Source organism: Anabas testudineus, chromosome 24 (genome assembly GCF_900324465.2).
Source record: "Anabas testudineus chromosome 24, fAnaTes1.2, whole genome shotgun sequence".
NCBI classification, from domain to species: Eukaryota; Metazoa; Chordata; class Actinopteri; order Anabantiformes; family Anabantidae; genus Anabas; species Anabas testudineus.
This window is the reverse complement of record NC_046632.1, coordinates 14,351,295-14,366,724: the sequence shown is the minus strand read 5'-3', so window position 1 is coordinate 14,366,724 and position 15,430 is coordinate 14,351,295. Positions and strand designations below refer to the sequence as shown.

General features: G+C 38.1%; 1 protein-coding gene across 3 annotated transcripts in view; it reads left to right on the top strand.

Moving 5' to 3' along the window:
* The window catches only part of ncoa1 (nuclear receptor coactivator 1), a 43,691-nt gene that overhangs the window by 8,350 nt on the left and 19,911 nt on the right, over nt 1-15,430 (top strand). The window contains exons 1-3 of one of the 3 annotated variants that reach the window (XM_026341042.1): nt 390-494; nt 4,777-4,999; nt 11,783-11,888. In XM_026341042.1, coding sequence (XP_026196827.1) covers nt 11,800-11,888 — 89 coding nt within the window. In that variant the 5' untranslated portion in view covers nt 390-494; nt 4,777-4,999; nt 11,783-11,799. Of the gene's footprint in view, nt 1-389; nt 495-550; nt 630-4,776; nt 5,000-11,782; nt 11,889-15,430 lie in introns of those variants that run through there. The other 2 variants (XM_026341043.1, XM_026341044.1) reach the window with 2 other exon arrangements.

Below are 15,430 nucleotides of genomic sequence, written 5' to 3'. Positions count from 1 at the left end.
AGGCCATATATTTTCTTACTGATTAATAAGTACTTCTGCTGAATAGCATGTTAAAAAGACATTTAAGTGCTCAGTTATGATGTGCAGTTGTGCAATGGTGTCAGCACTGTCTTGAATAGTGGTTGTATAAATCATGTATTTTATATTATAACAGTATTCAGTCAGTAGTCTAGAGCAGTTTGTATTTTATCTCCTAAGATCCAAAGTTTAACGAACTTCCTCTGTTGCACCTTCCTTTACTTTTTCCCTCTTGTAGCTGAATACAGCCCACAGAGGTGTGGTTTTCATCTCAGGTTGACGTGCCAGTACCACAACGTTTTGGCTGCACTCAATGAGTAAATATGTGAAAAGGGAAAAACGGGTTTGGCGACAACACTTGTGATAATTGCAGTAAGCAGTGTCTATACAAAAGGCATCAGGCAACTGACAACACTTCACTGTGTGAAATCAGGTTACAATCTGTTTACTGTAAAACCCCAGTTTACAAGCAGTTGGTGAGTAATTTTTCAGTTTCCTACTACCATATTTGTCCTAAATCTGACCTTGACTTCAACTGCATTGCGCTAACAACCTGCTTTAAAACATAATGCTGCTATATTTTTAACGATTTGCATGTTTTAACCCAAAAGGTGAGAACATTTTTCATGACTTCATGGTATATGTGTTTGATTTGATATACTGTATGGACGATCGCATTAAAAAGTAGTTGTGCATGTACGTGACCGTATTTGATCAGCTCTTTGAAGTTCTTTTCATGCACACACAGTGAATTATATCGTTTGTTGTTTCGGTCATACCCAACAAGCTGATGTAGATGAAACGGTTTCAAGTTTGAGTCACCTGTGTTGGATTCTGTGGTGACAGAAGTCTTGAGTCAAAATAAGTAGGCTGTAACATTTAGTGCTCTTTCTTTTATTAGACACACAACAATGATATACAATTACAAAATCTTTTGTAATTATCAAACAATAAGCATTTATCAGATACTGTGGAATCAGTTCGCTGTCACCAAATCAAAATATCGTATATCATATAAATGTGACTTTTTTTATTGCTTACAATGTCTATTCAGCAGTACCAGACCGAAACATTTTAATTTAATATGAGACATCAGAAAGGAAATTTCACATTGAAATCTCAAATACACAAAAACATGTGATAAAATAGTGAAGTGATATTTGAACAACACTTTATAAACCTTGAAGGACAATAACTCGCAGCAATCTAAAAATATTTATTACTTTTATTTTATATTTAATTAAATTAGTTCTCACACAGTGAGGTAGCGCTGGTGTCTAATTGATTCTCTGTGTACACATTCAGTAAGAAACTGGGTAATCATTATCACAGGTCAATTTCACGGCTTGTTTCTACACGCCACCATCTAAAGTTAAATTGTCCACAAATTGGATCTCACATAAACAGATGACTACAGTGCCGAGTGTGTTTGTGTGTGTGTTTGCTGGTGACGAGTGTCGAGTGCCATGTTTACACAAATAAATGTTAGATAATGCAGGTACTATTAATTGTACTGAGAAAAGCAATGTACCATCATTATAGGGCACACGGAACTGTGTTTATTGCTGTACGCTGCCGACATGATTGAGTGCTGTCAGGTTTGGAAAAGGTCACTGGAAATATGGCAGCATTTTAAGAATTTAAAATGGTAAACCTGAATGGTTTACATTTACATGGAATGGCCATGTTCATGTTCATCAGGGACATTACAGACATCTCAATTTATCTGATATCTCAGGACAGTTTGTTTAATGGTTCAGTTTCAGTGATTAATGCTTAGTTGCTTTTTTCCTGGTGCAAGCAGCTGCTACAGGATGTGAACATTGACTTATTGAACAACCAAACTCTATTCTTCCCTATCTGGCACTTAAATCTGATCAGACTGAAACATTTTCTCTCCTAGCACTTTCCTTTCAATGTCTTCTCCCTGACTAAGCTGCTTTTCTTGCTTTGTACCTCACTTGCAAGTTACTTTGGACAAAAGCATCTGCCAGATGACTACATGTGAATGGAAACTGTTCAGTCTTAATAAAAACACATAAACTGAGGACATTTTAGACAACATTTAAGACACTACCGTCATGTCGTCCACTATGCAATCGATAATATAATTTACTTGAATTGTAATGGTTTTTACAAAGCAGTCAGACCCTAATCAGAAATCAACAATTTATCACTGCCAGGTTTCTTATGGGTGTGAATGATGCCGTCATTTCATTCATAATAAGGTGTGAGACTAGATTATGACTATTGCAAGTTCTCATTCAGTGCATAAAATGCTGTTGTGATAATTAAAAAAAGACAAGACTTCTGAATTTATTGACCTCCTGTCTGAAAGTCAGTGAATGCTTGAATAAGCCATCTGACCTTTCCACATCTGCACCATTTGTCACATGTCCTTGTTCTTATTTACCAGCACTGATAGATGAGGTATAAAGACTCTCGCGCTGTTCCAAAACAAGTCAGGCTGGTCTACTGAAACTGAGACTTAGGTTGCACTTCACTGAAGGACACATGGAATTTCCTCTACAGCTTTATGAAATTAAATACTCTGTCAATTGTCTTCAATAAAATATTATGATGAAATAATATCAAGAAATGGCAAAAAAAGTTGATTTCCTTTTTGAAAGTGCTCCACTTTCTCTTTGTGCCAACTTAGTTTTAAAACATGTTGCTCAGTTGCAAGGTTATTGTGAAAATGCTGTGTATGTATTCAGATTTTGAATCCTTAGCCAAAGGGACGTTTTGCCGATTTTGTCTCTCTAGCCAGTGAAATCTCAATCTTGTAAAAGATAAGTAACCTGAATTAAGTGCGGACCCGATAAAGTTGATGTTTCGTCTTCCTCACTCTCTCCCGCTGTGTTTGCTCTTTTTATTTTGTCAGTTGAGGGATTTTGGATTGGCAATAATCGTGTTTATAAAAAATGCTTCAGAAAACATTTCTCAATTGCTGTGTAATTGCCACACAACAAGAAAACAACGAAAATCATCACACTTTTCTTTTTAATGTAGAGCTGTGATGCAGCAGTGATTCGGCTGGGATTGATTTAACACTACTTTTGATGTGTGCAGTCTGTTGCGCCACCAGGAAAATCGGTAGCATGAATGAATGGCTGCATTTTCTGCAAATTGAGGGACTCCTCTACTGTTGGACAGCTCAACTATGTCAGCTGATGTGGATGGAGAGGTTGGTCGGGCATCAGAACAACCCATGGAGAGAGAGAGAGAAAGAGAGCGCTCTAACCAACAAGTTACTTGGAGAGAATTAATGTTCATTAGTGACAGCTGAACTGACCTGATACTAGTGACGTTTGTCATTTTAATCAGTAAATGCACAGGTCCGCACTGGCTGAAAATGCTAGCTGAATGTTTTGTATGCTGTCATTTACTGATTAAAAAATAGCATCAGGGTTGAGCAAATCCGTGCATTTTGCCAACTTCTGCACCTGAACTCGGTGTGTCAAAATCACTTATCACATTCACACACTCTTATTTTGACTCACCAACAGTTAAAATTGGTGACCGTGCTTCAAATCTAAGTCAGAAGTCGAAGGGAGAAAACTGTCTGTCTGATCTGTTGCGTGCATATGGTGATTGATGGTAACCATGTTACTACAGTGCAAATCAAAGCATTTTTTAATTTCCTGCTTAACTTGATTTCTTTCCACTGTTAAGTCTTTTTCTTTTTCACATAGGCACGAGTAGAGCTGTGAAGTCAAACAACCAAATTGTTTTGATAACAAATTATTCAGTAATTTATTATAAATAAAATATAGCTTGTTGCAGGGCTGAATTACTGGATACTGTTTTTGTAATTGACGTTCTTAGATCAGGGCCACCATCCCTGCCCACCTGTTCACCTGGATCAGTGGGTTGAGTCCATCAGAAGCTGTAAGATACAATTCACTTTGTCTTCCTCGGCTAATATCTTCCATACATATATATTTATATTGTATTTTCAAACTGTTTTCTGCACTGTAATGTTCTGCATATCATTACGATATGCAGAACATTACTTAGACTGGGGAGGTGAATACAGACTCCAGACACTGGTGTGTGTTGTGTTTGTTGACACTGTTTTATGATTACAAGAGGTAAATCAAAGGAAGTTGACAGAACACTGTGTAGATTTTCCTGTGTTCGGTGTGTCCCTACCTGCTGGGTAGCTTACTAGAAAGCTGTGTGCTGATATCAGGAGGATGTCCTGTCAAGACACACAAACATTGGCAGCAGATGAAACCGTGTGTAGATTTGTCTGCCCTGTGCCTGTGCTCAAACTGAGAGTTGAAGCATTTAGCACCCTATGATGTATGTTTTAATATGCATTGATATCACAGCCCTGCAGGTGCTGTCGGCCTTTTATTATTATTCAGATATCAAAAATATGTTTTAGAGCTGCATTTATTAATTAGGAGATTAACAGAAAACTAACTGGCAGCACCATCAATTGTTTTTGTTTCTTTAATGTGGGGATTTCCTGCACTTCTGTTTGTGTTTTTGTAAATTGCATATTTTGGGGTTTAATATTATTTCTCTGACAAAACAAAACATCTTAAGACATCACTGTCCTACCCTAGTTACTACTAATACTACTAGAGTTGTAATAGTAGTAGTAGTAGTAGTAAAGTAAATGGTTTAAGACCAGGAAGGAAAAATGTTTAAAAATGTCAATCCACAAAAGTATGATGTGCAGTGATTGATGACAAATCCACTTCTGCATCCTGATTCTGACCCCCTTTCTCTGTTTTCTTTTCCCAGTCCGAGGCCAGCAGGCTTCTCCCTGCACCTGGGATGGTGCCATGTGACAGAGTGACAGTGGAGCCATAACCCCACCATCAGCGCTCCATCATTTTAGCTCTAAGCTGTTGGCCTACCGCTGTTCTCAAGCCCAGCTTCCCCTTCCTCCCTTTATCTGTGCTCTGAGCCCTGGACAAGGCCACCACAGCCACCACATGACTCACCCACTAGAGCCCTAGATCAAGTAAGTGCAGCACGACCGGTCGGCATTGTGTTGTAAACCATATGTGTTTAAGGAAAAAAGTGTTGCAACTCACAGCCTAGTGCACATTATGCTTTCTGGTATTGTAGAAGCTATGTTTGTCCTTCAGCACTGATGATATTATTGTCCTGTATTTACATTAGTGACTGAAAATACACGAGCGTGTAACTAAAGCTTGCAGTATGTCCTCATTTGAAGGATGGCAGTTGTCGATATATAATAGACTTAAGGCAAGATGCACTAGCTGCTGTTCTTTTTGCCATATTTTGATAAATAAAAACTGAATTTAAAACAGATGATGAGCAAGTACACGTCTGAAGTGACACAACAATTTAAATAATTGTTTAGAGAGATCAGTTTGGCCCTATGTGTGTTTTGCAGAGCGAACAAAAGTTAAGATTTGCAGTGAAAAAGATGATAACACTTTGAACACTATCAATCACGATGAAGATTGAGAACTGGATCAAGTTTTCACTCAGTATGCAAAACTGAAAGCAGAATTGGCTGAATTTGAAAGACCCCAGTCTACAACGTCTAAACCTACACTTAATAACCTGTCAGTTTAATTTTAAAGAGGATCAGTTAGTTCAAATCCAGTGAAAAGTTCACAGAGAAGAGAAAAAGGATAATACCTCTCGCCCACTGGTCTTTCTGCATTGTGCTTTGCACTCAGAGATTTAGGGTCCCACACTGGCTGCACGACTCAACTTCCCAGCATGTCTCAAAAGGCCTCCCGTAGTGTTTCATGAGTTGAAATGAGGACACGCACACGCACACCCACACTCGCACTCGAAATTATCTAGAGACCAATGGAGTCCAATAAATGATGAATATTCATGTGGAATTATCAGTCTGGCAGTGAACGTGCTGGAGATGGAAAATTAGGAACTGAGAAAAGGCAGCTATGCAGATCAGCTTTTCTAAATGGATGACATCATAAACTGAAATGTAATTATACAAATATTTATAATGTCGACCGGCTGTAACTCATTAGTGCACTGTGCTTTACAATATGTGTTCTATACACTAAGGAGTCTGGCAAACCATTGTGGTGTTTGTGGAGCTGTGTGCAGGCCAAAGTAATTTGTCATTCTTGTTAAACATCTTGGATGTGGGTACAGATGATGACGGTATAAAACAGTAGAGTGGGACTGAACAGGTTGAAGTAGGGACACTTAACAAATCATACTGTACATACATGATTCCAGAGCACTTTCCATTCATTTTGTTAGAGATTCGCTATAGTGGATGGATGATTCTTAAACATTTCTTTCTGTGTTAAATGTGTTTGCGACGTTTGAAGACAGCCTTGTGTGGTTAGTGATCTTGTTCAATTCGTTTTGTAATCGTTTTGTTCTCAATGCAACTGATAAGGCACGGCTGATAAGGTAGTTCTGTGCATAAGCAGCAGTTTACGCAGCAGTGTGGGATTTTGTTTTTCCGTAGTGTCTCAAAGTGGCACAGCAGTGAAAACACTGCGTACGTTGGATCAGAGTCAGAAGAACTTTGATGTGGTTCGTCGGCTACAAAAACACAGTAAACACACAGTTGCCTGTTTCCTGTATGTTTTAAACGAGACCTTATCTTTGTTGTCCAGAAACCACGTTGAATCATTTCTAACAGACAAAGCTGAAAAAAAAAACCTGTTTATTATGAGACGCTACCTAAAACTCTGCAGTGCCTCAGAGGACCTCATTTGATTAGTCAGGTTTTATACTAATTATGCATGCTGTCAGATTGCTGCTTATAGTTGTGCTCATTACTGACTTTGACATTTGTGGAGAAACATTTAGTGACAGTGATGATACATGTGCTTAGGTGCCTGTCTTTAGTAGTTTATCAGCAGAAGGCTAATGGCAGAATCCGTCTGTTCATTGATTGAATTATGAGTAAACAGACGTGCCTAATGCATCTTGATGCGTCTTCACAGCAGGACAAAACTGAATAAATAGAAATTTGTCCTTGTGCATATGTTTTATGCACACCCAGGAGTCGGCGGATGCTCTATAGCTGACTGAAGCTGTATACATTTTCTGCTCATGTCCTATATTCAAAAGGGTGGACCTTAGCAACAGTGACTGAGCAGCTTCTCATGGGCTGAACCAAGTCAGTGGAGCAGAGAGGGGTGGTCACATTGTGGGCATAAGCAGTGTGGTGTTCTCATGTAGAAAATAACATTTTATTAATTACAACATTTCATTAGCATGGCAGCAAATACTTCTGGTGATGAACAGAGTGAATTAATTTCCCTTAGCTGTCACAATCTGTATTTATCCAGTGAGTAGACCACAGTCCTGGGTTGCTTGAAAATTGTGGAACACAGAGTTGCGTGTTTGACACTTAAAAAAAACATTTGTAAAAAGTCTGGGGAGGTCGAGAAGGATTTTGGAGGGAAAGTTGTATATAAAAATGTAAATGAGGAATAAAATGGGAGCCCTGAGAACTGAAGGTGTAACCATCCAGGGGTTGCTTCACCACTATTCCACCCAGTGCTAGCGCCTCAGCAATTAGGAATTATATTCATCATTGTTTTACGTGGTTTAATATTTATTTGGTCTTTAAAATTACAAAAAAAACATCATAATCTCAAGTCAAAGTGAAATCTTAAATCTGAAATCTTGTTTTGGACAGTTTGTAGTCGTTATGATAAAACATCGTCATATTTATGAAGCTGGTATCAAACTATTGCATGTTATTATTATTTAAACTTCATTTCTGCACATGAACTGTTAAAATAGTCTGCATCTCTTCATGAGACTTTATTTATATTGTTAGTTAGAGCAGATTTGTGGGAAAATCATGTGAACCTTTTGGTGTAAACTAATGGAAGACATTTGTCAGGGGGCCCAATATTTTTGTTGGAAGGCCGGATGTTCTTTGCCTTCGACTACTGTGGATTATTGAAGAAGCTTGTGTATACATTAGGAGGATAATAGGCATAATGAATGAGTCTGTGTCAGTCCTGCTTGCTTTTCTCCCGTTCTCTTCCTTCCATCTGTCTCTCCACTGGTAATCTACATCTTGCAGTCCCCACTCTCTATCTGGTGGTCTCTTCCTCACTTCCCCCCACAAGTCATACATTGCTGTTGTTGAGTGAGTGAGTGTAATTGTGTGTGTTAGTGATCACTATAGCTTGTGGAATGAGTAACCTAACCTAAGCTTTGAGGAGGAAAAAACACAAACCTAAAGACACTGAGACGACAGGCAGTTGTAATGGAGAGCCTGTGGAGGCGGTGGACTGCATTTCTCAGAGGTCTGGCTCTGCTGCGCTGTCACTGCTGCTTTTTCTTCTACCTCTTCGGCGACGGAAGGCTTGATCCTCCACGATACGTCACTAAGAGAGGGTGAGGTCAGAAGGGGCAGGGGGCTGGCCTGGTTCACAGGTGTGTGACTTAGACTGGCTGTTTTTTATTTATTTTATTTTATGTTCTGGTGCGTGTTTTCTTCCCTTTCTATTTGTTTACTGCAAGGTCAGTATGTGTGGAAGCATGGGTGAGGATGAGCTCCCGCTGCAGTTGTAACAGCTGTATATGTTTAGTTAGTGCAAACTGTGAATGCTGTCTTGTCTTTTAAATACTGCTTTACTACTGTTTACAGTATTTGCATAGCTTTTGAATAGTCATTCAAAAGGATCAGTTAGGGTGACCAGTTTAACTACAGAAGCTTCATGTGTTACCATGCTACCCTGGTTGTACATATAGATGCATGCTCTGTTAGGTGTGTGTATATGTAAATGTGTATATAGACACAATAACAACATAATATATTATTTAAAAAATTAATAACTTTTCATGAGAACAAACATATCATACATACATACATATGATAGTGATATTGGAAAAAGTATGTGAACCCTGGCAATTGTTAACTAGTTGCTGTCTTTGAAATCACTTTGTAACCCTTTCCAGCTTTATGTAAATCATCAATTCTTGATCGTAGATCCTTTTGATAAGACATGTCTTACATAAGTGCATTCTTTTCATACAGAACAAACCCAAACTGGTTTTTGTACAAGTAGCTCTAGTTCACACCTCCAAACTAATTTTCTTAACAAGACGCCATGCTAACACCTGACTCTTAGCTTTTTTTTGAGGTCCTTCTTCTACGGGTACTTTTTCTGCTAGCACTATGAGGTTCTTCTGGTTGTTCTCAATAAAAACATAAACGTTAAGTTTTGTGTTAATTTGTGTTAATATTTTAGGCACGTTATATCTGTTAATACTTTTCACTTAGATCAAAATCAGATAATGTTTTAAGACAAATGAATACAGAAAACCATGAAATTCCAAAAGGTTCACATACTTTTTATTGCCACTGTATGTAAGCTTAAGATAAAGTTATGTAACTCAGTGTTACAATTAATCCCTTAAACGTTTTAGTTTCCTAGCCAATGGATTTGAATTTTACCACTTATTTGGGCTTTTGAGCTAATAAGTAGCTCACATAATGGAAGAGAAGGAAAAGCTGATGGCCTTCAGTTTAATTTACCACAGCCTGACCTGAGGACATATCAAGTTCAGCTTGTTTATTACTGGCAACAGTTCTGGTTCCTCATATGAGATTATTGTTATTATGTAAATGCAGCTGTCATCTGTATTTTATTGGACACATAATAAGATTTAATAGTTTCAAACACCTAACATGTAACGAAACCTGGCAACATCAACACGAATTAACACTGCAGGCACAACTAATGCAATGATTTCCAGATCTCATAAACCAATATTTTATTCACAGTATAACAGAAAACATATCAATTAAAGAATAAGGTACTTTTGAAAATGGCAGCAACATATTTCACAAAAGTTGGGACGTAAGCAAAAGCAGCTCTGTGAAGTTTGCTAACACTACAGATGAGAGTCTCCAAGAAAGTATTAATGACTATTAAGACGGGATAAATGGCACCACGGAAATGTGTAAATATAGCTACTCACTGATCGAGGCTCGTTAAATCAATGCGAGGCGCCGTAAATGAACTATTATATGGGAAACAATTTTTACTCTGTCGTTGTTTATATTGACGATTTATGTTTGTTGCCACCCGGAGATAGCAAAGTTAAGTCAGTGATCCACTTAGCCACCCAGCGCTTCCTTCCATAAAGCAATGACCTTTTGTGACCTTTGTGTACAAAAGGTCACTGTTAGACAGCAGGTGTAAGCCAAATGTGCAAAGAGCAGCCAAACTATCACTGTAGATGCAGCCTATCTTAATCAGTATTTTGCTAGAAAACACATAACGTAACAAGATCCAACTAAAAGAGTTCCTCAATAATACTGAAACAAAGTCGTTTGCACAACATGTCCTAGAACTCATGTTTGGCTTTGCAGTAGAGTGCACTAGGTTAAGAGGGAAGCTGTTGACTGTTTATACACTGTGAGCATTTTGGTTAAACTATTTGTAAGTTATGGTTAAATATTGGAAGTATATTGACTGGTTCATTGAAAATGTGGCTGATTGTTAGTTCATATCCAGGTTCAGTTCTGACTATAGTCAGCTAAACACAGTAAACAAGCCCTGATCCTTTTTGTTACATGTACATTCTCTAATTTGTATGTTTTTTGTCTGTTAAATGTCTTGTTTCCTGAAACATTTTATTTAATAAACCTTTTCCATATTCACAAATTACACTTGATCATACACACAGCTCCAGCTATCACTTATATATAAATATATTGAACCCACTCACTCAAAAACAAGGCTAATTTGTATTTTGATTTAGTGCTAATTTGCTGCAGAAATCTCGTTTTTCACTGCGACGGATGGATCTAAGTGCTGCATGTTAGCAGCAATAAGGGCTGAGGAGGAAAGGGGTGTTCTGAGGTGAAATGTAAACAAGGAAGTCAGGAAGGATTAGTGTATGTGAGTGGCACGGCCTTGCGGCAGCACCCAACATGATGAGAATAGCAGCCTGTTTCTTGTGGCTTGCATATGCATTCAAAATATTCTCTGTGTATGTGCATGCTTTACATATTTCCTTAGATACTAGAGCATGCATGTGGTTTTAAAGATTAGAATACTTGAATTCATTTTCTGTCCTGGGTACGGGATGTGTATAGTTCCCAAAAGTAAATGAAATGTCTACAAAACTCTGTCAGTGGACAAAGTAAAGTTTGAACACAAACACAAAAGTGTTTTTCATTCCATGTGTTTATTTTTTTATGATTATATTGCTCTTAAATTCAATTTCTGATAGCATTACAACGGTGTTAACTTTAATATTAGGCTTAATGGATCGTGTAGCAGCCCTATTAAAATTTCCTGTATACATGGTGCGCTGTATTGAATGTTGCAGCGTTTCTGTTGCCATGACTACCATCCTGATGCAGCAAGAGTGAGTGAGAGAAAAAACGACTTTGCAAACAGAAGAAAGACACAAAAAAAAACAGGCATGAGTCCATTAAGTGGGAACAGCAGAGGAATGTGAGGAACATGCAAGACAAAGTATTAAGGAGGCTTTTCAGTACAATGCAGTCCAAAACAACAGCTCAAACAGCAGCTTTATAGATGATTATATTTGATCTAGCACCAAATTTAGGGTTTGGGTTATGTCTGCATCTCTTTTCAACCAGGTAAATTCAAATGATGGCAATTAACCAGTCAATTAATTTACCCCTTCTTTACTCAATAAGTTCATCTCTTGGGTGTGCAACCGCATTAGACTAATGAAAGTCTGTAAGGAGCAACTACTAGGGGGAAAAAAAAATCTGAATCAATGCTTGAGCTCCCACGATTTATAAAGTTTGTGTTTCTTTTGTTACTTGAAGGTCACTTGAAGCTGAAAATGAGTGCAGTAGGGGAAAGCCCCCTGGACCCTGCCACGCCAGAGTCACGCAAGAGGAAGGGCTCACCATGCGACACATCAGGGCAAAGGTAAAAACAACAGCTATGTTTTTGTTTGGTCAGTGACACTGCATTAGTGTGCAAAAAGATACTGCAGAAATCTAACATGACCACATAGTCAGAAACTGATGACATAGAGGCCTTTAAACGTCCTCAAGAAGACAGAAATTGTTCATAAGGATATGCAAAATGGCTAGAATGAGACAGAAAAAGCCACAAAGAGGTGGTAAATGACAAAAAAATAACAAAAAGAACAATAAAACATGCAAAAAACACAAGATTTATAAATGTCTTATTGTGTGATATACTTACATAAGAATTTGTGTGAGCTTGGGTTGTGAGATCCAGGTAGTAAATGCAGAGCTGTTAAATCCTTGTGCTCTAATTCTAAAAATGGGGAGTGTTTCTTCCAATGTAAAGAAAAAATACTTCATAGTAATGTACATAAATAATTAAAAGGGCTCACTTTGAAGAATAAATGACAAGTCCTGTGAATAAATATAAATCTACCATCCAAACAAGGACAGGATTGATTGATTAATTAAACTGATATTAAATGCTGATAAATTGTGTTCTTCATATGATTAGAAGAAGCTAGATAGCAGTTGAAATTTGTTACTGTGGTGAGTGAAACAAAAACAGTGTTTGCATGGTGTGGTTTGCGGTGTAACAGTTCTGAAACTAAGACAAAACTACGACACAAGCATCCAAGACAGAACCACACACACACACACACACACACACACAAACCACCCAAACCGCTGGAATTCTGTTGCAGACAGGTCGCACTGGAGTCTCCTGTATATTAATAACAACTCGGTGATACCCGCAAAGTGCTTCCATGCAGAGGCTGTACATTAAGGGAGGATTATATCAATGTAGCATGAGCTGCCTGTCAGCTGCAGGTTTTGTGCGATGCATTTAGGGACAGCACAGAATGTAGGACTTATGTGTTTAAAATACTCCTAACTACTGCACAATTAGTCAACTATTCAAAAAGATTTAATGAGGGAATACAGAGCTGGATTAAGTACAATGCTGTCGAACCCCCATCCCTACTTGTCACATTAATGCTGCTGCAGCCAATCATTTGCCCTCATAAATGTCCACTTACCCCTTCTGATGAGTGACTCGATGAGTGATGACAGGGCAAAGATGTGTAGTGAACCTGTGGCACACAGTCATCCTAGTCACTTGTACTTTGATTAGTCTTGTTGAATGTTGTCCTGGGTGTGAAGTCTTGTTTCTATGACTAAGTGAGAAGATGAGGAAGGAAATTCTCTGGTTCTTTTAAGGGTCATCACAAGGTTGTGACCACGATTTTCGGTTAAGGATAAATATGGCTTTAGATTAGGGGTAAGGTTTAAGGTGGGTCATGTAGTTGTTAAAGGGTGATTGTACTCCGTGCTCAGTGTGTGTGAGCATATAAGGAGCAAAAGCTGATGTAAGCTGATGTAACAGCCCAGCTAGCGTTTCTCCACCAACTACATGCAGCCACTGACCTGCGCATTAACAGCAGCGTCCTCCCCTTCTTCACCCCTCCCCCCTTCGGTCACCACGCCTGTGTGTTCTGGCTGGCCAATGTGCTGACCTACTTTTGCTGTTGTCGTCTCTCACACACACACACACACACACACACACACACACATACATGCACATTCACACACACTCGCATACTGCATACACACATATTTCTTTTTTCATGTTTACCACATACCTTACTGTAACTTGTCAGTCTGAAAGTATATTATTGGAATCAGGTTCAACATGAGGCAGTGCAGAGCGTCAAAGGAGACACTTTTACATTTGAATATTGCAGAACACGTTACAGGCTGTTAGGTACAGCTGGGTGAAAAAGCACTGCAGTATATACATTATGCATTTCACAATTTATTCACTCTGACAACTGATAATTTAAACCACCTGTTGTTAAACTTGCTAAAGTTTAAGGTTTTTTTCCACTCTTGTCGTTGTATTCTCCGATTCACAGGTAATGTGGACTTTCTAAATTCTAGCAGCCCTATGAAGCTGCTTTTCCCAAAGTGGATTCCCATTTTGTTTGTTGCACAAGGACACGCATGCATGCTTGCGCATGTAGGTGATGCAATACTAATACTCCTGCCAATAGTTTCACGCCATTCCTCTGATCTACAGGTGTCAGCAACACATCAAGTTATGCAGCAGTGGGCCTCCAAAGACAGCAGTCACGTTAATATGACTTAAAATAGTTTTTGAAAATTGGCTTGGCAATGTTTTTAGCACGTGTTAGAAAAGACATTAAAAAGGGTTTTTGTGAGTAACCATGAAAAATTCACAACAAAAATTAAATTACTCTACTCTGTATTTTCTTAATTAGTCATTTGTCTGTAACTAGCAAAACAACATGCATGCTACAATCATGTTCACAGAGCCTAAAATGATGCCTGGCAATGTGTTTTTCAAACCATCTAGAGCTAGATTGATATATTGACTGATGTTTGTTCATACTGTAAGTATGAACTAAGTATTTTATATTTCAGCAGGGGCAGATGTAGGATTTTTCTGAATCTGGGTTCACAAAGAGGCAAAGTATGAAGTGATATTCATGCACAATTCTTTAGTCTACAGTTTAATATACGTTCCCGTGATTCTTTGTTTGCCATTGGCGTCACAGCTTTAAGCATAATGTACATTTGTATTGAACTTCAGCTTAGAAAATCACAACCTTTAACTCTTTTCATACTTGTTTTTTACATTTTGTTTCATGCTTTATGTGCATGAAATACTACACACACACAAGACAGTATGGAAACACACATCATAAGTTATCGTTTAAATGTAGAAATAGTATATAGACAGGTTACAAGAGTTTAGAGGGGAAAAAAAAACGCAAGCATGGAGAACAAATCAGCATAAACATGTCTGTAGCTCTACTGGTGCTGCAGTCTGGCACACCTACACAAAATGAACCTGGAGCACAATCCAGACATAATATCCATATTGCTCAACTTAAAAACAATTAAATGTTTTTTTATGCCAGCTGCTGAAATGGTGCACAAACAGATAACTTACAGAAAATCAGAATAACGCAACATAACAGATACAAACGTGTATATATGCAGGCGACTGTGTGTGTATATATGAAAGAAAACATTAAACATTTGGGCATTTAATTACCAATTAATGCTTCTGAGCAATTTGACAGTGATGCTATTTCATGCGACTAAATTAAACTAGTTGTTACCTAAGTCTTTAAAGTGTAAAGTTTGTTGAACTGATTAATTAAACAACAAATGATGATTCTCATGTCAGTAGACACAAACTAGCCTGTCTGCACCTTTTTCACTCTTTTCTTACTCTTTTCCTTTTGGCAGTTTCCCTGTATAACGTTAATTCGTGTCTGAGCACATCCCCTTGGTTTCTCCCCAGTTTCCTATTTTCTCAGTTTCTGCCTCTCTTTTCCTGCCACTCAATAAGTGACTGGAAATTACTGTTGGGTAATAACGGTATTTAGCCTACAGTGACATCAGAATGAGTTGTGAAATGCAGATCTGCTTATTCCTAATATTAAAATCTCCATACAAGATTATTTT